This window comes from Erythrolamprus reginae, chromosome 4, assembly GCF_031021105.1.
Source record: "Erythrolamprus reginae isolate rEryReg1 chromosome 4, rEryReg1.hap1, whole genome shotgun sequence".
Taxonomy (NCBI): domain Eukaryota; kingdom Metazoa; phylum Chordata; class Lepidosauria; order Squamata; family Dipsadidae; genus Erythrolamprus; species Erythrolamprus reginae.
This window is the reverse complement of record NC_091953.1, coordinates 78,825,221-78,852,376: the sequence shown is the minus strand read 5'-3', so window position 1 is coordinate 78,852,376 and position 27,156 is coordinate 78,825,221. Positions and strand designations below refer to the sequence as shown.

At 42.7% G+C, this 27,156-nt stretch overlaps 1 protein-coding gene across 6 annotated transcripts in view; it reads right to left on the bottom strand.

Annotated features, from left to right (window-relative positions):
- The window catches only part of ACOT9 (acyl-CoA thioesterase 9), a 90,199-nt gene that overhangs the window by 32,836 nt on the left and 30,207 nt on the right, over nucleotides 1–27,156 (bottom strand). For 5 of the 6 annotated variants that reach the window (XM_070750710.1, XM_070750714.1, XM_070750711.1 and 2 more), the window contains 4 exons: nucleotides 10,852–10,897; nucleotides 10,379–10,549; nucleotides 10,248–10,285; nucleotides 7,857–7,940 (listed from right to left, as the gene is read on the bottom strand). In XM_070750710.1, coding sequence (XP_070606811.1) covers nucleotides 7,857–7,940; nucleotides 10,248–10,285; nucleotides 10,379–10,549; nucleotides 10,852–10,897 — 339 coding nt within the window. Of the gene's footprint in view, nucleotides 1–7,856; nucleotides 7,941–10,247; nucleotides 10,286–10,378; nucleotides 10,550–10,851; nucleotides 10,898–11,236; nucleotides 11,322–27,156 lie in introns of all 6 variants that reach the window. The other variant, XM_070750713.1, reaches the window with a different exon arrangement.

Sequence of the window (27,156 nt, the reverse complement as noted above, 5' to 3'; positions counted from 1 at the left end):
AGAGGGAACCAGGAAGCAACCGTAAAGCCCAAGACCAGCCACAGGACGACCTTCAGCCAGGGGCACCGGGACCGCGCGCAGCCATGGTGGGAGCAGCATGAGAAAGAGAGGATTCTATCCCACGAGGAGACGCCCACCGAGCTGCAGGTCCCGCTGCCGTCGCCTTCTTTCCCTCCGCCTCTTTCTCCTCATGCAGCCTGAGCCCGCCTTTGCGAGTCCGCCCTGGCTTTCGCTTCGCCCCATGATTTCCACGCAATTTCATCCAGGCCACCTCTTGCCTCCTTTTGAACTGCGGGGAAATCTGCGGGCGAAGCAAAAGCCAGGGCGGGAGAGAAGCGCAGGGGTGGGGAAGGAGGAGAGCCCCTTAGCGCTTTCCCTCCGCCAAGCTGCCTGCTTGTCCTCGCGCCTCGTTGCTACCTCCTGCCTTTTTCCAGGGGCCTTTGGAAGGCACCCAGGGAAGGGGGGGGATTGGGGGTGGCTGCAGCGGCTTCTCATCCTCCTCATCCGGCTGCTAACGCCCGCCCGGCCCCTCTTGCAGTCCCTTCACCGAGCGCTTTTGTCCCAGGCTGTCAGCGAAAGGGCTACAGGACAGGCGGGGCAGGCGTTCTCACAGCTGAGGCAGGATTTGGAATGTCGGGAGGGGTGCGTGCGGGCTCCGCATCCCCCTGCCACCCGGAACATTTAAAATAAGAACAACCTTCGCCGGCCTCCGCAGAGAAGAAAGGAAGAGAGAGAAAGAGAGAGAGAGCAAGAGAGACATAGCAAGAGAGGCAGAGAGAGAGAGAGAGAGAGCAAGAGAGACATAGCAAGAGAGGCAAAGAGAGAGAGAGAGAAAGAGAGAGAAAGAGAGCTAGCAAGAGAGAGAGAAAGAGAGACAGAGAGAAAGAGATAGCAAGAGAGAGAGAAAGAGAGAGAAAGAGAGAGAAAGAAAGAGAGAGAATGAAAGAGAGATAGCAAGAGAGGCAGAGAGAGCAAGGGAGAGAGAAAGACATATAGGGAGGGAAGGAGGGAGAGAGAAAGAGAGCAAAAAAGAGGAAGAAAGAAAGAGGGATGGAGAGAGAGAAAGAAGGGAAGGAAGGAAGAGAAAGAGGGAGGGAGAAATAGAGCGAAATGGAGGAAGATTTTTTTTTGTCAAAACTTTTCTTTAGCCACCCCCCCACCCCACCCCACCGTTCAGTGTTCCCCAGGATTTTGAAAATATGAATAATGTGCCGCGGCTCAAAAAAGGTTGGGAAACACTGTTTTAAAATATTAAAAAAGAGCCTTGTTGACGCAGTGGTTAGAGTGCAGTATTGCAAGCTCCTTCTGCCAATCACTGGCTGCCAGCAGTTCGGCAGATCAAATCTCAGTAGGCTCAAAGCTGACTCAGTCTTCCATCCTTCCAAGGTCGGTAAAATGAGGACCCAGATTGTTGGAGGCAATATACTTACTCTCTGTAAACCACTTAGAGAGTGCTGCAGAGCAATGTGAAGCGGTATATAAGTCTAAATGCTATTGCTATTGCTATTAAATTACATTATTTAATTTTCCAGAAAAAAGTAATAACTAGTGTTGGGCGAACCAAACTTGCATAGTTCGGGTCCATATCAAACTTTGTGGTGTTCGGCATATCGAACCCGAGTCCGAACTTTTTAAAAAGTCTGTATTCAGGTTCGGCGTTTGCTCGAACACCGCGGTGGGCGGGAGGGGGAGGTGGGGAAGGCTCTGACTCAGTGAAGCTGGCTGAGAAACTTTGGGAGTTTAAGTCCACAAAGTCTTAAAGTGGTCAAGGTTGGCTGGCTGAGGAACTCTGGGAGTTGAAGTTCACAAATTCTCAAAGTGGCCAAGTTGGACTAAATAAATAAAGAAGTTAAGGCCACGACACCGTCTTGCTCGTCCTGCAACCCAGAGCAATACTGATTGGCTGCCGAGCAGGAAACAAAACCAAAGTCTGCACCAATCACCTGTTGTGCCCATTGCCCAGGGCAGCCTTAGCTCACCCCGGCGCTCTTTGGAAAGTGGCGGGTGGTGGGTTCTGTGTTGACATAGGCCCCTCCCTCCCGTCTTCTGCCAAAGCAGCCCACGGCCACCTGTCTCCTTTTATTTCTTACAGAAAAGGCTTCGATGCCACAGCCACGCCTCCTCATTTAATTTCTTTTGCCACTGCGCACGCGATCATGTCAGTTTCCCCCATGAAAAAGCAGAAGATGGAGTCGGCACTGGAGCAGCAACACACCACCATGGTGGCCAATGACCGGCCAGAGCCCTCCCCGCCTCCCCCTCCCGGCCATCGCTTGCTTGATGGAGCCTGACACCACGGTCATCGGCCACCATGGTGGTGTGTTGCTTGACCTGCTCCAGCGCCGACTCCATCTTCTGCTTTTTCATGGGGGAAATGGACATGATCGTGCGCGCGGTGGCAAAAGAAATTAAAGGAAGAGGCGCAGCTGCGGCATCCGAGCCTTTTCCGTAAGAAATAAAAAGGAAACACGCAGCCATGGGCTGCTTTGGCGGAAGACGGGAAGGCGGGGCCAGAGGTGTTGGGGTTGGGGTTGGGTTTGGGCGAACTTACCCGAACTCTGCCGCCAAGTTCGGCCGAACACGCCGAACCCAAACTTCGATGGGTTCACCCAACACTAGTAATAACACATCTTTTCTGTTCTGTTTAAATACAGTATATAAGATATAATGTAAAATAATGTCTAGCCTATGAAGTGATATATGTATTTATTTGATTGGACTTTTGAGCAAAATGGAAAGGGTAGGTTCAAAAATGACATGTTGGCCACAAATACAGGTGAAATTTAAAAAATTAGAATATCATGCAAAAGTTCATTTATTTCAGTAATCCAAATTAAAAGGTGAAAGGTAATATATGAGACTCATTACACGCAAGGCAAGAAAGTTCACGCCATGATTTGTCATAATTGTGATGATTATGATCAGTGAAGGGCTACCAAATTTTTACTACCACACTGTGGGCGTGGCTTATGCAGGATGCCCTGCATTTTCTTTCAACATCTTTCAGTGCAAATTGGGTGCTCTGAGGTGGAGCTCCATTTTCACTACCCGACTGCAATAGCCCACCCCTGATTATAATGTATAGCTCATGGAAACCTCAAATCCACAATCTCAGAAAATTAGAATATTACATTCAATCAATAAAACAAGGATTGTACATAGAACAATATTGGATCTCTGAAAAGTAGAAGCATGCACATGAACTCAGTACTTGATTTGGGCTTCTTTTGCAGCAATTACTGCTTCAATGCAGCGGGGCATGGAAGCTATCAGCCTGTGGCATTGCTGAAGTGTTAAAGAAGACCATGATGCTTCAATAGTGGCCTTCAACTCTGCTGCATTGTTCGATCTCATGTCTCTCATCTTTCTCTTGGCAATGCCCCATAGATTCTCCAGGTCCTGCTAGAAAATGAAGTCAGCATCCCCATAAAACTCGTCTGCAGGAGGAAGCATGACTCTGTGTTGATCCTTGACTTAATGAAGCACCATATACCAAAACCAACAGATAACATAGCGCCCCAAATCAACACAGACTGTGAAAACTTCGTGTTGGGCTTCAAGCATCTTGCAATGTGTGCCTCTCCATTCTTCCTCTATACTCTGGGGCCTCTGGTTTCCAAATGAAATGCAAAAAATTCCACAGTTTGTGTCGATTTGTGGAACCATGTCATCTGCTGGTGTTGGTCCACTGTGCTTCATTAAATCCAGGGTCAATGTGTTCTGTCTGGGTCCCCCCAGACGCCAACACCAACTAAAAAGAGTATCCAGACACACTGGTAAAAAGCAAAGGCAGTTTATATATTTGAAAGCAAACACAGGTAACAAAAACTGTTCTTACAGACAGGAAGGTTATGAAGCTTCACAGAGGTTTCACGACGGCCAGGCAATAAAACAGGATTCTTGCTGGCAAAAACAACACTGGAGGTAATAAAACCCACGCCTCCCCCAAGTCTTCAGCCTTCGAAGCCACAAGCCAGGATCAGAGACGCCAAGAATCGAAGCAAGGTCACAGGACTCCCAATTGATAACTCTCCACAATACAGTAAGGGCGGGCCTGCCTTTTCAACCCTGCTGAGGAGAACCACACCCAAACCCAGCTGTTACCAATTCAGGAATGGAAATACCTTGCTAATTGGCCCCTTCTTTGGGCTGCCCGTCTCTGCCTCATATCTATGATAGCCTGGGCGTCTTCATCTAATGAATCCAGGCTACTCGCTGGGGAGAGTCCCCCCCCCACGGGGGTCTCAGGCTGCTCTCCCTCCTCCTCTTCTGCCTGGTCTTCCCCCTCCTGTTCATCGTCCTCCCACTCTGAGCATGGATCCGGCAGAGTTCCAGCCGTTCCCTGAGGAGCCTCAGGCTGAATCACAACACAATGCAGCCGTCTACCAGGAGATTATGGAGCATTTCATGCTTCCTCCCACAGATGAGCTTCATGGGAATGCTGACTCAATTTGCTATCAGGATTGGCATCTGCCCACACTGTCAAAAGCATCAAAACCTGGTTCAATGACTGTGAGATTAGTAATGCTTGATTGGCCAGCAAACTTGCCAGACCTGAACTCCATAGAGAATCTACCAGGCATTGCCAAGAGAAAGATGAGAGACATGAGACCGAACAATGCAGAAGAGCTGAAGACTGCTATTGAAGCATGCTGGTCTTTCTTTCTTTCTTTCTTTCTTTCTTTCTTTCTTTCTTTCATTTTTTTGTTCTTTCTTTCATTCTTTCTTTTGTCCTTCCTTCCTTCCCTCCCTCCCTCCATCATTCATTCATTCATTCATTCATTCATTCATTCATTCATTCATTGTATTTCTATGCCACTGACTCCCAAAGGACTCCAGGCGGCTTACAACAGGATATAAAATACCAGTTGCTGGGAACTATGAGGTAGAAGGCAGTCTTGGAGAGACATCTAGAGAAGCGATGGAGGAAGAGTAAGTCCGAATCCGATCGAACACTTGTAAGAGCTCACATTAAGACTTACAAAGTGGCGCTCAAGGTGGCAAGATGCGCGTATCATGCCGCCTTGATTGCATCAGCGGAATCCCGCCCGGCCGCTCTGTTTAGGGTGACCCGCTCCCTTCTTAATCAGAGGGGAGTTGGGGAGCCCTTGCAGAGTAGTGCCGAGGATTTTAACACGTTTTTCGCTGATAAAATCGCTCGGATCCGAGCAGACCTCGACTCCAATTGGAAAACAGAGTCGACTGACAATGAGTCAGTCGAGGTGACTGGGGCCCGTACTTGCCCATTTGTCTGGGAAGAGTTTGATCTGGTGAAACCTGATGAAGTGGACAAGGCCATTGGAGCTGTGAATTCCGCCACCTGTTTACTGGATCCGTGTCCCTCCTGGCTGGTTTCGGCCAGCCGAGGTGACACGGAGCTGGGTCCAGGAGATTGTCAACACTTCTTTGGGGAGAGGGTCCATTCTGGATCCTTACAAGGAGGCACTTGTGCGCCCCCTCCTCAAGAAGCCTTCCCTGGAACCAGCCATTCTCAATAACTATCACCCAGTCTCCAACCTTCCCTTTATGGGGAAGGTTGTTGAGAAGGTGGTGGCACTCCAGCTCCAGTGGTCCTTGGAAGAAGCCGATTATCTAGGCTCCCAGCAGTCAGGATTCAGGCCTGGCTACAGCACAGAAACTGCTTTGGTCGCTCTGATGGATGATATCTGGTGGGCCTGGGACAGGGGTTTATCCTCTGTCCTGGTGCTTCTTGACTTCTCAGCGGCTTTCGATACCATCGACCATGGTATCCTTCTGCGCCAGCTAGAGGGGTTGGGAGTGGGAGGCACTGTTCTCCAGTGGTTCTCCTCCTAACTCTCCGGTCGGTCGCAGTCGGTGTTAGTGGGGGGTCAGAGGTCGACCTCTAGGTCGCTCCCTTGTGGGGTACCTCAGGGGTCGGTCCTCTCCCCCCTACTATTTAATATCTACATCAAACTGCTGGGTGAGATCATCCAAGGGCATGGGGTGAGGTATCATCAGTATGCAGATGATACCCAGCTTTACATCTCCATCCCTTTCCCAGCCAGTGAAGCAGTGGAAGTGATGTGCCGGTGTCTGGAGGCTGTTGGGGTCTGGATGGGTGTCAACAGACTCAAACTCAACCCTGATAAGATGGAGTGGTTGTGGGTTTTGCCTCCCAAGGACAATTCCATCTGTCCGTCCATTACCCTTGGGGGGGAATCATTAACCTCCTCAGAGAAGGTCCGCAACTTGGGCATCCTCCTCGATCCACAGCTCACATTAAAGAAACATATTTCAGCTATAGCGAGGGGGGCATTTGCCCAGGTCCGCCTGGTGCACCAGTTGCGGCCCTATTTGGACCAGGAGTCACTACTCACAGTCACTCACGCCCTCATCACCTCGAGGCTCGACTACTGTAACGCTCTCTACATGGGGCTACCTTTGAAAAATGTTTGGAAACTACAGATTGTGCAGAATGCAGCTGCGAGAGCTATCATGGGCTTTCCTAAATATGCCCATGTTACACCAACACTCCACAGTCTGCATTGGTTGCCGATCGGTTTCCGGTCACAATTCAAAGTGTTGGTTATCACCTATAAAGCCCTTCATGGCATCGGACCAGAATATCTCCGGGACCGTCTTCTGCCGCACGAATCCCAGCGACCAGTTAGGTCCCACAGAGTTGGCCTTCTCCGGGTCCCGTCGACTAAAGAATGTCGTTTGGTGGGACCCAGGGGAAGAGCCTTCTCTGTGGCGGCCCCGACCCTCTGGAACCAACTTCCCCCGGATATCAGAGTTGCCCCCACCCTCCTTGCCTTTCGTAAGCTTCTTAAAACCCACCTCTGTCGTCAGGCCTGGGGGAATTGAGACATTCCCTTCCCCCTAGGCTTATATAATTTATGCATGGTATGTCTGTCTGTATGATTGGTTCGTTAAATTGTGTTTTTTAAAATTACTTTTAATATTAGATTTGTTTACATTGTCTTTTTACTGTTGTTAGCTGCCCCGAGTCTGTGGAGAGGGACGGCATACAAATCAAATCAAATCAAATCAAATCAAATCAATAAATCAATCAATCAATCAATCAATCAATCAATCAATCAATCAATCAATCAATCAATAAATAAATAAATAAATAAATAAATAAATAAATAAATAAATAAATAAACTGGCTCTGAGCCATGTAGAGCTTTAAAGATACTTATCAACACCTTGAATTGTGCCCGGAGACCAATAGGGAGCCAGTGCAGCTCACAGAGGATTAGTGTAATGTGAGTGTACCTAGGTGCACCCACAACCACTCACATGGCTGTATTCTGCACCAATTGTAGTTTATGAATGCTCTTCAGGGTAGCCCCATGTAGAGTGTGTTGCAATAATCCAACTATGAGGTGATAAGGGCATGAGGGACTATATGGAGAGCTTCCTGATCCAAGAAGGGTCGCAATTCCATAACACTTCAGCAGTGCAACAGGCTGATAGCTTCCATGCCACGTTGTTCTATGTACTATCCTTATTTTATTGATTGCATGTAATATTCAATTTTTTTTGAGATTGTGGATTTGAAGTTTTCATGAGATGTACACCATAATTGTTACAATTATGACAAATCACAGCTTGAACTATCTTGCCTTGCATGTAATGAGTCTCTCTCATATATTATGATTCACCTTTTAAGTTGCATTACTCAAATAAATGAACTTTTGCACAATATTCTAATTTTTTGAGTTTCACCTGTATATATTCATCAGAACATGTAGTTATTCCTGAAAAAGGTCATCTAAATGTGTCAGGAGAGCTCTGCCTTCTCTTTTGCATCTTCCCAACATCTCAGCTGTTTTTCATAGTGTGAATTTCCCAGATAGATATCAAGCCATTAGTAATTAAACACCTACCAATTTTATCCACGAGTGCTGTAACAATTGATAAAGGCGATCTCAAAGTGGCTTCAATTTTTGTATGAGTATAACAAATAAGAACTGTAAACAAATAAATAAACAGAGATGCTCTATTAATTACTCTTAGAATTTATATATTTCCCCTATATTTCCCCAAGGGACTGGTGAAAATCTTTCAGCATGATCGTTGTATCATCCAAATACATTTTTAAATATACAAAGTTTATAGGCTACCTGCCTTATAATATGATTAAAGAGAGTTCAATCTGCCAAATGAAGACTAATAAGGATAGTTTATTTTATTTATTACAATATGCAATATTGTACAGTGGCTTGTCCTGTCAGCGTTAGTGGGGGTGTTATTTTCTTCTTTTTACTTCCTTGGTTAGGCTGTTCTTTACTTCTTGTCTGAAATGGTAGTTCTTTGATTAGGGTATTAGGGGACATTGTACCCTGATATGTCAAGCTACTATATACAAACTACAAGCAAACCCTTGTAGCATTGAAGATGTTACCTAGTTGGGTAATGAAACATCTGCAAAGGAACTATCAAGCTCAGAAAGCACCAAGGTCTTGACAGTTCAATCCTGATGTACATGCATATATATTCTCTTCTATTAGTAAACAATTACTTGGAAATACAGTGGTACCACTACTTAAGAACGCCTCTACTTAAGAACTTTTCTAGATAAGAACCGGGTGTTCAAGAATTTTTTGCCTGTACTTAAGAACCATTTTCTACTTAAGAACCCGAGCCCAGAAAAATTTCCCAGGAAGTTTGAGAGAGGCACAAAGGCCCGGCCAGTTTCCTTCCATTCCCCCTGGGTTTCTCTCTCTGGCATGGTGTATGGGAGGCAGCCTCACACTGGGTGTATAGGAGGTGCATGCTACTCCTTGCCGTTTCAGAGTCCCTCTTTATTTTAAAAGCCTTAAAGTTTTGGATTTTTTGATTTCCACTCCCCTCACCTTCTCCCTTCGGCAGCGACTATCCTCCTCCTTTTCTTCTTCCTCCTCTTCCCCCCACCCTAATTCTGAGCTTTTATTTCTTTCCTAATGGGTTTGCACACATTATTTGCTTTTACATTGATTCATATGGGAAAAATTGTTTCTACTTAAGAACGTTTCTACTTAAGAATATGACCACAGAACGAATTAAGTTCTTAAGTAGAGGTACCACTGTACTTAAAATAACACAGCAGGAAAATAACAAAAATTGCTGCCAAAGTTTTAACAGATAATTGATTGCACTGTTTTTCAATTTGGATTACACAGAACTTAATACTCTGCTTTCATTTTATACAAATAAAAAGGTGGTATATGTAATGAATACAGTGATCCCTCGATTATCGCGAGGGTTCCGTTCCAAGACCCCTCGCGATAATCGATTTTTCGCGATGTAGGGTTGCGGAAGTAAAAACACCATCTGCGCATGCGCGCCCTTTTTTCATGGCCGCGCATGCGCAGATGGTGGAGTTTGCGTGGGCGGCGGGGAAGACCCAGGGAAGGTTCCTTCGGCCGCCCAGCAGCTGATCTGCTCGGCAGCGCAGCAGCAGCGAGCAGACGAAGATCGGGGTTTCCCCGCCGCCCACGCAAAGGGGAAACCCTGATTCGGCTCCTCACTGCGCTGCCGAGCAGATCAGCTGCTGGGCGGCCGAAGGAACCTTCCCTGGGTCTTCCTCGCTGATGCCCCCGCTCGCCCGCCCGCCCGCCGGCAAGAGGGGGAGAGATAGAGAAAGAGAGAGAAGGAAAGAAAGAGATGAGAGAGGGAGGAAGAGAGTGTGAGAGAGGAAGAAGCAAGATAGAGAAAGAGAGAGAGAAAGAAAGATGAGAAAGGAAGGAAGAGAGTGACGTCATCGGGTGGGAGAAATCGCGATATAGCGTTTCGCGAAGTACGAGATCGCGAAAATCGAGGGATCACTGTATTACTTATAATAAAGCAAAAAATGACATGATCACTTATTCCAGAAGCATTTTTCATTGCTACAAAAATACATTAAACAGGAAGTCACAATAATGTTATCTGCACTTTTAAAGGAGTTCTAAATAAGTAACTCAATTTAATTCATTAAGTATAATAACTGCTTTCAGAATAGATGGGGAGGGGAAAAATAAAAGGATCAACCATTTTTTTAACTCTCTTTCACTGATCCCACTGAGGCACTTCGTTACCAATTTTCATCTTACCCAAGGAACAGTCATTAAGAACAATGCTAATTGTAATATCAATTCAGTGGTTCCAAATAGAACAGCCAATTTCAAAGCTATTCCTATGCAGTATGTTTAATTAACAATGGCATAGATGTTATATAATCCAAATGTGTTCAAATTTTTCCAACCTCTCAGATCAGTAGAAAAAAATGAAATATAAATTATATAAGTATCACATACCTCCTAAGCTGTCAAGGTCTTCAAGTATTCGACCAAATCTAAAATTACACAGCAATTAATCTGTATGCATGTTACAACACCAACAACCAAGTGTTTTATTTTATTAAAAAATAAAAGTGGTCTATCTTTACCTGACAGTGTTTTGCATATTGAGATATTTTTCTCTTATTTCGGGCTGACTTCCTAAAGGCAAGATAACTTCTATATAGCTGTCTTTCATTTTCCTAGGGGGCAGATCAGCTTGGGTTTTAGCAAGGAGTGTATGCAAGGATTTTCTTTCATTCATTGCTTGCACATGGTCTCTGGAGGAAGGGTAAAGCAAAATTAAATTATGCTGCATGGGTAAAAACAATCAAACCGCAGCTTATCAGACTTCAGATGCAATGGACAAATTTCTTTGATGGTTTAGGCATGTATAAAATCTGATTTGCACTTAATTAGCATTTGAGTCTCACACACACCTTCCCCCATGACTCAGTTAAATCACAGGTTTGCTCTATTAAGAAACTATAAATCATTATTAATCTGCAAGAATAACCAAAGTGTTATTGTTTCACCTCTAAGCAATGCAGTTGTACCATGATCTATATATACAATACCATACCTCCAATTGGTGGATGCTCCCACTAGTTCTCTCAATTTACTTCGCACTGAAACAAAATAAAACCCAGTCAGAAATATTTTAATGGGATAAACCTGACCAAGGACCACTACAGTACTGAACTTCTGAAAAGCAGAAGTGTAAGCAGAAGTCAAGCAAAGAATGATTGAAAAGCAAAAGCTGGCCAGGTTCACTGAGATTTTAATGAATGGTATATTTAATAATGAATATCATGCTTTCTTGTTTCTGTAACATTTTAATTTCCAAAAAAAAATTCCAGTTATCTAGAAAACTTATTCATTTCTTTTGAATTTAAATTTCAGATTACCTACTCTTTCACAACCTTGAATGGCATATAGGGATTTAAAAAGAACAAAACAATACCTACCATTAAAACCATGAAGGATCATACAAGAATATTTGGATATCGTGGCCTACTCTTGATTGTTGCCCAGCAAGAATGGTTTGACATTCTAAAATAAATATTCAAATCATGTCACTGTATATACCAGTGATGGTGAACCTTTTTGTCACTGTGTGCCAAAAATACGCATGCACATGCACACCACCACCCATAATGCAAAGTGCGGCCCCTTGAACTCCCAGTTGGTCCGTTGTATCATTTTTTGCCATACCCAGGCTTCAGGAGGCTTTCCTGAAGCCTGGGGAGAGCAAAAAGGGTCATTGGTTAATGTGATACGCCCTTTCTCGTAGGGTGGAGCTAGTCTCCAAAGATGGGAATGACACCAACCATAGCCAATAAGGACTGAGCCTGAAAAGTATAAATAGGAATAACACCCTCTCTTTTGTGTCAAGGAGTAAAACAGACTCATAGTGCTGCCCCATATAACATACAGTTAAGAAGACTACTGCAAGGACAGCCAGCCAGTAAAAAAATTATACATAAAAGGGAGGGAATTGGAGACTAACTCCACCCTATGAGAAAGGGTATATCATGTTAACCAACCCCCCTTCTCCATAGTGGGTGGAGCTAGTCTCCAAGGATGGGGCATACCAAAGCCCGTGTCCTCAGGGAGGGTACTTATGGATGGCTGGGCTGGTCCAAGTTCCATTCCTGCTATTGAAGCACCCTCTGGCCAAAGAATGCTTCAGCCGAAGCAAATTGGTCTACTTTATAATGCCAGATAAAACGTGAAGGAGGCGTCCAAGTTGCATATCTTAGCAATTGAAGCACAAGTCAACCAGGCTGCAGAAGCGGCAGCACTTCAAGAAGAGTGGGCAGTCAAAGGAGCTGGAGAAGGCTAATTGTTCTTAGGTGACTGAAATGGCCGCTTGAATCCAGCATCCCCCCATAGCAGAGGGAGCCTTCTGGCCAACCGCAGCACCCTGAAAACAGATGAACAGAGACTCCGATCGTTAGACGGATGAAGTTCGTCTGATGTAAGTATCTAAGGTGCATCACATATCGAAAGTGTTCCACAAGTTCTCCTGTTCATTTGTGGGGTGTGTACAGAAATCTGGGAGCACAAATTCCTGTGACCTGTGAAAGGAAATGTTGACTTTGGGTGTAAAAGAAGGATCTAATCTTAAGACAACCTTGCCATCATAAAAAACACACAAATCATTGCATATAGAGAGAGCTGCCAGCTCCGATATTAGTCTGGCAGAAGTAATTGCCATTAGGAAGTCTAATTTTACCATTAGATGGTAGAGAGTAGCATCTTCCAGCGGCTCAAACAGAGACAGAGTGAGACCATTAAGTATGGTTGCCAAGTCCCAGGATGGGTACCTGTGCACCATTGAGGGACAGATGTTAACACCCCTCTTAATGAATCTACTAATAAGTGGATGGTGAGACACCGAACCTCCCAAGTGACATGAGAGCACCATGGCAAGGGCAGCCACCTGGCATCGGAGGGTGTTTGGTGAAAGACCTTTGGACAATCCCTGTCTCAGGAACTGAAGAATCTTGATGATGGACAGATCGACAAGGGAGCAACCCTCCTAGAGACACCACAACTGGAAAATTTGCCATGTTGCTGAGTAGATCCATTCCGTGGAATGTCAACAAGATGATGTTGTCTGGTACCTGGCGACGCTTTAGAGTGAACTGCTCAAACACCAGGCGGTCAGCTGCAGCCAGCATGGGTCGGGATGCTGCACTGACCCCTGGGCAAGTGACCACTCTGTCGGCAGGATCCTCCAGGGTGGAGTGACCAACAGTGACATGAGGTCCGCAAACCAGGCCCCCCTTGGCCAGTGGGAGGCCAGCAGGATCACCTTTGCTCATGGGTCCAGTATTCTGCAGATAACCTTAGGCAGGAGAGGAAGGGGAGGAAATGCATAAAGTAGGCCATGAGACCATATATAATGGAGAACATCCATTCCCTCTGACACCGGAGTCCAGTATTGAGACAGGAATCTGGTGATGAGTGTAATTCTGGCCCTGGGCTCAGGTTGCTGCTACTCAATGCCAGGTCAGTGGTAAATAAAGCTCTCCTCATCCGGGATTTGATCCTGGATGAGGAGGGCGACCTGGCATGTGTAACTGAAACCTGGCTGGACCCGGAGGGAGGAGTTCCTCTCTCTGAAATTTGCCCAGCCGGGTTTCAGATATGGCATCAACCTCGACCCCGGGGAAGGGAGGGAGGAGTGGCTATTATAGCCAGGGAGAACCTTTGCCTGCGTAGACTCGTTGCTCCAGAGATTGCAGGTTGCGAGTCCCTCCTGGTGAAGTTGGACTTAGGGGTTCAGGTGGGCCTGTTTCTCATGTACCTGCCTCCCAGCTGCGTGGCACAAGCCCTGCCTGTGCTACTCAAGGAGGTAGCCGGGCTGGCGGTGGGGTTCCCTAGACTTATTGTCTTGGGGAACCTCAACCTGCCGATGCTCGGCGAATCCTCTGGACTGGCACAGGAGTTCATGGCCACCATGGCAGCCATGGGCCTGACCCAAGTAGTACAGGGTCCGACTCACGAGGGGGGGCACGGTATTCCTCTCTGAGCAACTGAGTAATGGTCTGAGACTAAGGGGCTTAGAAGTGTTGCCTTTGTCATGGTCAGACCATTTTCTACTGCGGCTTGACTTCCTGGCTCCAATCCTCCCCACAGGAGGCGGAACCGATTAAGTTGTTCTGCCCCAGGCGCCTGATGGATCCAGAAGGCTTTCAGAAAGCACTTGGGGTTCTTCCAGATACACTCGTCCACAGTTCAGCAGAGTCTCTAGCTGAGGCCTGGAACAAGGCTGCAGCGGAAGCCCTTGACCGAATTGCGCCGTTGCGACCTCTCCGTGGCACTAGACCCCGTAGAGCTCCATGGTTCAACGAGCAGCTCCGGGAGTTGAAACACCAGAAGAGACGTCTAGAGAAGCGATGGAGGAAGAGTAAATCCGAATCCGATCGAACACTTGTAAGAGCTCATATTATGACTTACATGGAGCTCTACAGGGTCTAGTGCCACGGAGAGGTCGCAACGGCGCAATCCGGTCGAGAGCCTCCGCTGCAGCCTTGTTCCAGGCCTAAGCAACAGACTCTGCCGAACTGTGGATGAGTGCATCTGGAATAACCCAAGCGCCCTCTGAAAGCCCTCTAAGTCCATCAGGCGTCTGGGGCGGAACTTTTTAATCGGTTCCGCCTCCCTGTGGGGAAGGATTGGAGCCAAGAAGTTAAGCCACAGTAGAAAATGATCTGACCATTACAAAGGCAGCATTTCTAAGCCCCTTAGTCTCAGATCATTACTCAATTGCTCAGATAGGAATACCATGTCAGGTGCATGCCCCACCTCATGAGTCGGACCCTGCACTACTTGAGTCAGGTCCATGGCTGTCATGGTGGCCATGAACTCCTGTGCTATCCCAGAGGTTTCACCGAGCGACGGCAAGTTAAGGTCCCCCAAGACTGTAAGCCTGGGGAACCCCATCGCCAGCCTGGCTACCTCCTCCAGCAGCACAGGCAGGGCTGTTGACACGCAGCTGGGAGGCAGGTACGTGAGTAACAAGCCCACCTGAACCCCTAAGTCCAACTTCACCAGGAGGGACTCACAACCCACAATCTCTGGAGCAATGAGTCTACACAGGCACAGGCTCTCCTTGGCTATAATAGCCACTCCTCCCCCCCCTTCCCTGGGGTCGAGGCTGATGCCATATCCGAAACCCAGCTGGGCAGATTTCAGAGAGAGGAACTCCTCCCTCCGGGCCCAGCCAGGTTTCAGTCATACAAGCCAGGTCGGCCTCCTCATCCAGGATCAAATCCCGGATGAGGAGAGCTTTATTTACCACCGACCTGACATTGAGTAGCAACAGCTTGAGCCCAGGGCCAGACTTACACTCATCACCAGTGCCCTGAGTTAACCTCATGGAGCCGGAAGAAGGGATTGCTACTAAGCAGCGATCCCTCCTTCCCCTGGAACGGCTAGCTCCATGGCTTCCGCCATACCTACCACTCCCCAGCAAAACCGGGATATTTTGACCCTCTGCCACCCCAGAGATAAGTGTTCCCCCACCTCCTGCCCTTCCAGCATCAGGTGTGCCTGAAATTTCATTCATATCATATTCATTCATTTCATACATATTATAATCCCTCCCACCCGCCCCATTCCATCTATCACCCCCTTCTCATTCATTTCCATTCAAAATATTCCATTTATTCAATAATTATTAACATAATCCCATTCATTCATACCTTAAATACATTAATCCCTAAAAATAGTTTAAAAAATTAAAAAATATATAATACATATACCAGAAATATAAAAATAGCCTAGATGTACTAATTAATTATCAATTACTCTAAAACTAGTACTAGATGTCAAATTATTAAATATTTTTAAGACCAAAATACAGGGAAAAAATCAGTTAAAAATCAATTAGTTAGCAGTTCTTAGATCATCAACAGCTAGGTGGTGCCAGACTCTGGAGGAAGAGAGCTAATCTGGAAGATCCAGATAAATGCTCAAGTCTGTTAAATAAGAGTCCTTGGGAGAAAAACGCTATCGTTAGTGCCGTCCGCTGCCGCCGCCTGGCCACTCACAGTTCGTAATCGTGTGTCTCAGATATTATATTAACTCGGACTCCTGCATCTCTACAGCTCCCCCGGCTCTCGTGTTCGCTCCGGTCACCCTGTGATAGTTACTGTTCTTACTGGACAACAACTCCAGGTCTCCACACTCTCCTCTCACCGCGATCCCGCACAGTCTCTTAGTAATGCTGAACAGCCTCAGAACAGCTCCTCGCCCTCTCCTCAGCCTCGGCCTTCCCTCTCTCTCTGCCGTAACCTCCTTTCCCTCGATAATGACAGCAAATATGCCCATATTACACCAACACTCCGCAGTCTGCATTGGTTGCCGATCAGTTTCCGGTCACAATTCAAAGTGTTGGTTATGACCTATAAAGCCCTTCATGGCACCAGACCAGATTATCTCCGGGACCGCCTTCTGCTGCACGAATCCCAGTGACCAGTTAGGTCCCACAGAGTGGGTCTTCTCTGGGTCCCGTCAATTAAACAATGCCACTTGGCGGGACCCAGGGGAAGAGCCTTCTCTGTGGTGGCCCCGGCCCTCTGGAACCAACTCCCCCCAGAGATTAGAATTGCCCCACCCTCCTTGCCTTTCGTAAGCTACTTAAAACCCACCTCTGCCTCCAGGCATGGGGGAATTGAGATACCCTTTCCCCTAGCCTTTACAATTTTATGCATGGTATGTCTGTATGTCTGTTTGGTTTTTATTATATGAGTTTTAATTGTTTTTAGTATTGGATTATTATTATATGCTGTCTTATTATTGCTGTTAGCTGCCCCGAGTCTCCGGAGAGGGGCGGCATACAAATCCAATTAAATAAATAAATAAATAAATAAATAAATAAATAAATAAATCTAGGAAGTTGGGCATTTTGCAGGATAGCAGAAAGGTCCATGATGGGTTGACCATAACATTCCACTAAGATTTGGAAAGGGAGGGATGAAGACACCACTCCGCCTGATCCACATCATGATGGCTCAGCCAATTGATCATCGTGTTAGCTACCCCTGAAATATGTTCTGCTGAGATGGAAAGCAGATGTTTCTCTGCCCATAGTCCTAATGTCTTGGCCTCAGCCATCAATCATTTAGAGATGGCAACTCCCCCCCCCACCTATTAATATGGGCTTTGGCTGTCACATTATCAGTCAAGATTAGTACATGCTGGTCAGATAGTAAAGATTGAAATTGCTGAAGGGCCAGGAAGACCCCCTGGATTTCAAGCAAATGTATGGGCAAAGCAGTTTCTAGAACAGACCAAGTGCCTTGGGTAACCTCAGCCATAACATGAGCACCCCAACCAACGTTCCCTCTAATTTTTTTTTTTTTTGGTGTGGGTGGAAAACTATAGTGTCTGAGCGGCACATTTTCATGCCTGGGCACAGATGTCACCCAAGACAACTTGCTGCATAATTATTTGGGACTCCGTGCTGGGCAGAATAAGGTCTCTTCCCACTACCCTGTTTCCCCGAAAATAAGACAGAATCTTATATTAATTTTTGCTCCCAAAGATGTGCTATGTCTTATTTTCAGGGGATGTTTTATTTATTTATTATTATTATTATTTTGCTTTTTGCTTTTTTAAAAAAAAATATTTTTATTAATTTTAACAAACAAACATGACAAACATGACATATAACAAAAAGTGGAGCTACAATTGCTCCTCTTAAAATAGAAGTCTTCATTGTATACAAAGAAAAAAGATCTATTACTGTTTAACACCATCTAGAAAATATATAGAAACCGGGACTTCCGGTTTGAGCTCGACCGCGTCGGGTGTGCGAAGGCACAGCTCCGTCTTTGCACCACCTTCTTTCACGATCGTAGGGCGCGATTTGTGCTTCATTGACACTCGAAGGGGTCAACCCAGGACAGGGGGTCTCCCGGATCCCCCGGGACGGATCGCCACTGCCCCAGAGGGTAGGGAAAGCCCCGCAGCTATGTTCGTGAAGAACTGTGCCCAGGCGGCTGCCCGGGCGCGGGCATAGCGGCTGCCACAAGAAGGAACTTAAAAAATAGAACTAAGAAGTCTACGGAGAATCTGATCAGCAGAAAAAGAAGATTAATAGCACCTCAAGGTAATCCTTTGGTATTCCAATGTCTACAACTTGAAAAGAGAAGATCCCAGATCGAAAGGCGAAACATAAACAAAGCAAACTAACTGTAAGTGATATCCATACGCTAAGAACAAAAACAGCTGGAACTACTTGTCTCTGTTAAATTTGACAGTATAACAATTTCGTATTTTTTTTTCTAAATTTTAAAAACTATATTGTGTTTCTTTTTCTTGATATTTACATTTTTATAGTTATTTCCTTTTTTTAAACTACAACAAACTATCGGATTGGTAATTAGATAAATTGGAAGAACATTGAGATCGGATTATTTAAAATGAACTGAACAAACGAACAATGAACTGAATTACAGTGATCCCCCGGGTATCGCGATCCCGATCATTGCGAACGGCTATATGGCGATTTTTCAACCCGGAAGTGAAAACACCATCTGCGCATGCGCACAGTTTTTTTCTATGGCCACGCATGTGTAGATGGCGCCGGGCAGATCAGCTGCTGGGCGGCTTCCCTGCGTCTTCCCCCTCTTGCTGGCGGGAGGGCGAGCGGCGGGCATCAGCGAGGAGTTTCCCCACCGCCCACGCAAACTCCTCGCTGCCGCTCGCCCGCCTTCGCCCGCCCACGCCGTTCGCTCGCGCCGCTTCCCAGCTGAGTCCTGAAGCGAATTGGCGAATTGGCTTCAGGACTCAGTTGGGAAGCGGCGCGAGCGAACGGCTTGTCCGCCGCCTGCCTGCCCACGCACCCGCTGCTCGCCCCGCCCCTCGCCCGCCCACACCGTTCGTTCGCGCCGCTTCCCAGCTGAGTCCTGAAGCGAATTGGCTTCAGGACTCAGCTGGGAAGCGGCGCGAGCGAACGGCGTGGGCGGGCTAAGGGCGGGCGAGCGGCAGCGAGGAGTTTGCGTGGGCGGTGGGGAAACCCCAATCTTCGGCTCCTCGCTGCTGCGGCGGAAGTAAAAACACCATCTGCGCATGCGCAGATGGTGTTTTTACTTCCGCAGCGCTACTTCGCGAAAAACCAATCATTGCGAGGGGTCCTGGAACGGAACCCTCGCAATGATCGGGGGATCGCTGTAAATGGATTGATTTACAAATCGTTTTATTTGAATGAACTTTTAATTACTTGGAATAAATTTTGGAATTTTTATTTTATCCTTTAATTTCATTTGGAATTCGTGTTTTAGGAAATATATAAGGGACTATTTTTCCAACTAGACATCAGAGGCGCAAGGATCTCTTTTTTCTTTTTTTCTCTCTTTTTTTAAGACAGCAAGAAGAAATAGACTTATTTTTACTCTAATTTGGATTTTATTACATTATATTTGATATTGGCTTGGAGTTTTCATTTTTTGGATATTGATATTAAGGCATAACAGTTTTAAGCTTTTTTTTCTCTCTATTTTATATTTGGACTTATTTGGATTATTGGACTCTTGATATTTTTTTTCCTTTTTTCCCTTTTTTTAAAAAAATATTTACATATCTACATTTTTATTTCTATTTTTATCTCTTTTTTCCCTTTAAAATATTATATATAGATTTTTGGATTAAATGATTTTAATAGTTTTCTTTTTCTTCTTTTTTCACTATTACTCCTGCTTTCTTTTCTTTTTTTTAATTAAATAAATTAAGAAACTAATATGTGCTAGAAGTTTTATTCTCTCCCCTTTTCTACCTGGTGCCCCCTCATAAGCTTTGGATTTAAAAAAAATTTAGAGATTGGTTTTCTCTTATCTTTTCATTCTTGGTTTTTTTTCAATTAACTACGTTTGCCTCCTCTTTTGCTAATAAAATTGAATTGATATTTTCTATATTCTTTTTCCCTTTTTAATTTTATATTTTATATTCTTAGTATTATAAATTTTAAATCTTTTTCTTTTAACTGTGAACAATATGAGATTGTCTTGAGAAACTGTAAAATAAGGTAGAAATTTTGAGATATGATAGGTTCTTACAGGGCACAAAGTGTGACTTCGGGGACAACAACAACAACCTGAAAGCAAACAGCTACTCCAACTCCAACCCGAATGCCCAAAGAATCTCCAACATCATCTCTGCTACAACAAAGGACAATTACAACAATGTTAGCCAAGGAAAAGGAGAAAGAAAAGGCATCTACAGAACTAAACTTTCAGTCTATTCAAGATACATTAGCAGGCATCCAAGATTTTATGCAGAAGACACAAACTCAGACAAAGACTCAACTTGAAACTAACAAAGAAGAAATGAAAAAATACTTAGAGGAAATGAAGCAAGAGATGAAAAATGAGATGGGTACGTTGAAAGCTGTGATCAAAAAAGAGATTGGTGAACTTAAAACCGAAATAACAGAAGTAAAAGGGAGCATGACTGAAATGGATGGGAACATGAAAGTCATACAACAAAATCTACAAGAAAGTGAAAAGAGATAAAAGCAACAAAAGAAAAAATTCAAGATATGGGACAAAAGGTAGAAGAATATGAAGATCATAACTACGTAGCCTGCAGAGGCTTTGACATAGCAATTACCAACCTCGAACTCCAATCAGCATCACATGGCCTGAGATTTCAAAATATTGAAGAAGAAAGAGATGAAGATTTATCGGCAAAAATGGTGGAAGTAATAGGAGAAATTTTACAAGCCGACCCAGGAGAATTGATAAGAGAAATAGACGAAGTGTACAGAGTCCAAACTGGATATGTAAGACACCACAATTTACCAAGAGAAGTACACATCAAGTTTGCAAGGAGAATAATTAAAGGTGATATACTCAGACAGGCAAGAAATCAGATCTTTAAACGTAATGGAAAAGAAATTACGATCTTGAAGCAAATTCCTAAGAGGGTAAGAGAAAGTCAAAGAGAATATTACTTCCTCACAAGTGTTTTAATTAAAAAGAACATTGTCTTCAGATGGTTGGTACCAGAAGGCCTTACCTTAACCTGGCAAGGAATGAAAGTGAAGATAGAAAGTGTGGACCAGGCAAAATCTTTCTTTGCACAAAGTGGGTTGGACAAGATCGATCAATTTCAGATAGAACTTAAGAGTACAGATGAAGCGAGGGGGGCCACCGGTGGAGAAGGGGGAGAAACACAGATAGTAGAAACAACCATAGGTTTCACAAGAACTGGTTTTAGATACGAGAATTCTAGAACCGAAAAAAACCAAAAAATACTACAAATAAAAGATGACTCATGATTTGAAAAAAATTTCAGTTAACGTTAACGGATTAAATAATCCAAGGAAAAGAAATCAAATATTAACTAAACTTAAGAAACAAAAAGCACAAGTAAATATCCTACAAGATGTTCACATTAAAAAAGCTAAAAGAAGTCTTCTTAACAACCCAAAACTAGGCAAATTATATACTAGCCTGGCAAATCAAAAGAAAAGAGGAGTTGCAATGTATATTGATGAATCAATTGAATCCAAACAAATATATAACGACGGTGAAGGCAGGATTTTAATGGTACGATTAGAGTTAGAAATAAAACCTCTTGTAATTATTTCAATTTACGCACCGAACGACAACCAAAAACAATTTTATAAAGAATTACATGAAAAAGTAAATGAATTATCAATAGAAAATATGATAATAATAGGAGATTTTAATGCAATTTCAGATGATCAAATAGATTATACAGGGAAAAGAAAAAAAAGGTAATTTTACCTGGGACATTTTGGAAAATGCACACAGAATTATTATTAAAAGATATATGGTGAGAATATCATTTAAAAGAAAAACAATATACAGTGGTACCTCGAGATACGAGTTTAATTCGTTCTGGACCTGCGCTCTTAAGTCGAGCAGCTCTTATCTCGAACGACTTTTCCCCATAGGAATTAATGTAAATAATTTTAATTGGTTCCACCCCTCAAAAAACTCACAAAGTTAGTCTAAATTATGCAAAAAGACATTGCAAGAATAAATGTAACTTTACTTATTAATAAGATGATAAGCTGAGAGCTTTCCTTCCCTTCCTCTTTTTACCCAAAACAATCAACATGGCAAACTTTTATTTTTATTCATTAAACTGTAGTTATTTATTCAACTTCACTGCCACCCAATCCTGTAGAGGGAGGAAAGAAGGGAGGAAGGAAAAGGAAAGCAAGAAATGGAGGGAGGAAAGGAAGGAAGGAAAGAAAGAAAGAAAGGAAGAAAGAAAGAAAGAAAGGAAGAAAGAAAGGGTGAAGGGACAGGAACAGAGGAAGGAAGCAAGGAAACTTATGAAAGGGGAGAGTAACTTCACTGCCACCCAATCCTGTAGAGGGAGGAAAGAAGGGAGGAAGGAAAAGGAAAGCAAGAAATAGAGGAAGGGAAGGTAAAAGAGAGAAAGAAAAAGAGCAAGAAAGAAAGCAAGCAAGAGAGAAAGAAAGAAAATGAAAGAGAAATAAAAATAGAGAGGGAGAATGAAAGAAATGGAAGGAGGGAAGGAAGGAGAGAAAGAAAGAGAAAGAAAGAAAGAAAGAGAAAGAAAGAAAGAAAGAAAGAAAAAGAAAAAAGAATGAAAGAGCAAGAGAGCAAGAGAGAAAAAGAAAGAGAGAGAGAAAGAAAGAAAGAAAGAAAGGCAACTTCAAAGAAAGGCTCACTGAGCATCTCTCTCTCTCTCTCTCTTTCTATCCCTCTCTCTTTCTCTCCCCCCTCTCCCCCCTTTCCCTCTCCCCCCCAGGCCGGCAGCGATGTTTTAAAACAGCCGCGCCGTTTGCGAGCTAACTCCTGAGGTGCGGAAGTTCGCCTTTGGCGTTTGGGCCACTCGGAATGTGAAATTCAAAACAGCGTTCGGATCCCCCCACCCCCAGCAGAAGCCAAGGACCCCCAGAGTGGGGCGGCAGGGGAGGCGACCGCCTCTCCACTCACCAAGTGCCGGGATACGAGCCGAGAAGAGCCGGGCTGGCTTACTTTCCTTCCTTCCCGCGCTGATGCAGAGCCACTCGAACAAAGCGTCACGCCCCCCTGACGCTTTCGGCGGCAAAAGAGCCCAGCGTCGCTTCGGAAGCCGCCGAAAGCATCAGAGGGGCGCGACGCTTTGTTCGAGTGGCCCTGCATCAGCGCGGGAAGGAAGGAAAGTAAGCCAGCCCGGCTCTTCTCGGCTCGTATCGCGGAGAGGGGCGGCATACAAATCCAAGTAATAAATAAAATAAAATAAAAAAATGTCTCTCCTCTCCCGGCTCTTATCTCGAGTAGCTCTTAAGTCGAGCAGCTCTTATGTCGGGGTTCCACTGTACTTTTTATTCTAACCCACATAAGACTTGGTCCAGGATAGATATGGCCTGGGCTCCAGTACACATAATGGAACAAATCAGTGACATAGAAATAAAGACAAATACTTGGGCCGACCATAACCCCCTATTGATACATTGAAAAGGCAAAAAGAGAATAAACAATTGGTCAATGAACAGAAACATAGTAAAAGATCCAGAATACAAAAAATGGATAGAGAAGGAATTAGAAGTTTTTTAAAAAATAAATAAAAATGGAGATACCACCCTTCAAAACCTTTGGGATACAACAAAGGCGTATATACGTGGGTTAACAATCTCTTTTATAGCAAAACAAAAAAACAAAAAACAAAGAGAAGAAAGTATATTACCAAAAATTAGAGAAAGAATTGAAAAAATTAGAATTGTTAATGCAAAAGGATGAAAATGATGATAAAGTTAAAAATCAGAGAGAATTAACTAAACATAAATTAAGATTGGTAGAGCAAGAATCAATAGCAGAAAAAATAAAAAGAGCAAACAGGAATATTTTGAATATGCAAATAAACCAGGAAGATGGTTTATTATTTATTTTATTTTATTTATTTATTATTTAGATTTGTATGCCGCCCCTCTCCGCAGACTCAGGGCGGTTGTCATATAAACTTAGAAAAGAGAGGGAAAATAAGATTATTAAAAAATTGACGGACGTTAAAGGTATAATAACACATAGAACGGAGGAAAAAAAGGAAATAGTATCAGAATTTTATAGGAAATTATACAAGAGAGAAGAAATAAAAGAAGATTCGATTTTTGAATATTTAAGGAATATAGACCTACCAGTTTTAACTGAATCACAACAGCAAAGATTAAATAAACCTATTACAGAAATAGAACTAAGACAATCTGTAAAGAATCAGAAAAATAACAAAGCGACGGGCCCAGATGCTATACCAGCAGAATTTTACGTTAGATATAGAAATACTTTTTTCAAATATTTTGGAAACATATAATCAAATAATAATAGAAGGTAAATTACCCAAAACATGGTCAGAAACCTTAATAACTTTAATACACAAAGTGGGTACAGAAAAGGAAAAAATTGAGAACTATAGACCAATTTCATTGTTAAATGTGGATTACAAAATTTTTGTATCAATTTTTGCCAATAGATTCAAAAGTATTATAAATGACATGATACATAGTAACCAAAATGGATTTCTCCCAGGCAGACAGATAAAAAACAATTTAAGAATAATAATAAACACATTAGAATATTATGAACAGCATCCAGAAAAACAAATGTCACTTGTATTTCTAGACGCGAAAAAAGCATTTGATAACCTAGATTGGAATTTTATGAAAATACAATTGAATAGGATGGAGGTTGGAACAAATTTTTTTAATATAATAGATGTGATATATTCAGAACAATCAGCTAGAATTATAATAAACAACGAACAGACAGAAAAAATAGCAATACAACGAGGAGTAAGACAAGGCTGCCCAATATCTCCATTATTATTTATTATAACACTAGAAGCTCTGTTGATAAAAATAAGAACTGATAAGGAAATAAAAGGATTGAAGATTTAAAAAGAGATTTATAAATTACAAGCGTTCGCAGATGACGTAGTTTTCATTTTAGAAGATCCTATAACATCAATTTCAAGGTTAATAAATTTAATTGAAGAATATGGGAACGTCGCAGGTTCGAAAATAAATAAAGAAAAGACACAGATATTAACAAAAAATATGACAGAGATACAGAAAAAACACTTAGAAAATTTAACAAACATGAAAATTACAAAAAAAGGTAAAATATTTAGGTATATTTAGCCATATCTTTAAAAAATGATAACTATTTAAAATTATTAGGCCATATCAAAAAAGATTTGGAAGTTTGGAGTAATCTACAACTATCACTAGTGGGAAGAATTTCTACAATTAAAATGAATATTCTCCCTAAAATCTTATTTCTTTTTCAAGTTATCCCAATTAATCCTGGATCAAAAATTTTTGTAGGATTAAATAGGACAACAAAAAAATTCATGTGGCAAGGGGAAAAAACCAAGAATTAAACAAAATTCATTAGAAGACCGTAAAGAAAGAGGAGGCCTAGTCCTCCCAAACTGGAAATTATATTATCAAGCTACTGCCCTAACATGGATAAAAGAATGGTTGATATTAGAAAACCAAAGATTGCTTAATTTGGAAGGTCATGACTTAATGCCGGGTTGGCATGCTTTTGTATGGTATGGAAAGTTAAAAACACATTCATATTTTAAAAATAATATTATTAGAAAAGTATTGATTGATGTATGGAATGAAATAAAGAAAAATCATTTTTTAGTTATGCCAGAATGGATTTCACCAATTGAAGCCATTTCTCATCCGAACTTTATAAAAGAAGGAAAGATTTGGAAATACAGTGATACCTCGTCTTACGGACTCCTCTTCATACAAACTTTTCATGATACGAACCCAGTGTTTAAGATTTTTTTGCCTCTTATTCCGAACTATTTTCACCTTACGGACCCGAGCAGCTGCCAGGATTTCCCTGAGGCTCCTTGATTCCCTTCATTTTTGCCAGTGCTGCTTTGAATCCCAGGGACAAACTCCCCCCTTCCAAACTGCATGGGGAAAAGACTCATGGAGCTCAAGAGAGGAGAAAGGTGTGGGAGAAATGAGCAGAATGGGGTGGGCAAAAACGGGAGGGAAAGACTCATGGAGCTCAAGAGAGGAGAAAGGTGTGGGGAAAATGAGCAGAACGGGGTGGGCAAAAATGGAAGGGACTCATGGAGCTCAAGAGAGGGTCTTTTTGCCTTGCTTGGGACTGCCACCTCTCACTGTCCCTCCCCCCACTCCATTCACCTCAGCTTCGTCTGCCCGCTGCTTTTTTTAAAAAGCCTTAATGTTTTGGATTTTCCTAATGGGCTTGCACGCATTATTGGCTTTTCCATTGATTCCTATGGGAAACATTGTTTCATCTTACAAACTTTTCACCTTACGAACCTCGTCCTGGAACCAATTAAGTTCGTAAGACGAGGTATTACTGTATAGGGAATTATTGAATAACCAATTAAAACTAAGAACAAAACAAGAATTACAGGAGCTAGGTATTGAATTGGACTGGTGGCAGTATATACAGATTAGTTCTAGATATCAAATGGATATTAAAACCTACATTTTTCAAAAAGAAAATAATGTATTAAGTAAATTATTAATTCAAAATCAAGTGAAATTAATTGGAAACGTATATAAATATTTAAAAAATTACAGAACAATAGGTTGGATATTGAAAGATAACATGATCAGTTGGTGCAGAAATTTTGGCAAAGAGATAAATTTGGAAACATGGGAAAAGATATGGGTATATAATTGGAAAATAACAAAATCAATTTCTTTTAAAGAAAATCAAATTAAGATGTTTTATAGATGGCATCTCCCACCACATAGGATTTCTAAAATGTTTCCTAATGTTTCTCCCGTCTGCTGGAAATGCAAGAAAGAAATTGGCACATATTTTCACACATGGTGGACAAGTCCTGAAGCAAAGAAATATTGGAATAAAGTAGAGAAATGGTTAAAAGAAATAACAAATGAGAAGATAAAAAAGACTCCGTAATTCTTCCTATTGGGTATTTCAGATACGAAGTATAAAAAAGAAGTTTACTACTTAATAATACATATTTTAGTTGCAGCAAGAATTACATTTGCACAGAAATGGAAAGAAAAAGAAATACCAAAAGATATAGAAGTATTTTAAAAAATTATGGAATGTGCAGAATTAGACAAGATGACAAAACTTTTGAACAACCAAGCTGAAACAGAATTTTATAAAACATGGGACAAAGTATATAAATGGTGGAATTTTCAAAAATGGTGGTAAAATTAAATAAGTAATAATTTATAATTATTTGAACATATCAATTTGAATGTTAACTGTATGCATATATGAGTGAACATTTAGAAATAAATATGACAGGGTTTTCTTTTTTAAGTTACACCAAATAAGCGAATTTTAAAAAATCTATAACATGATAACGATATATAGAATGTAATAGTTTAAAAATAACATAAATATAGAGT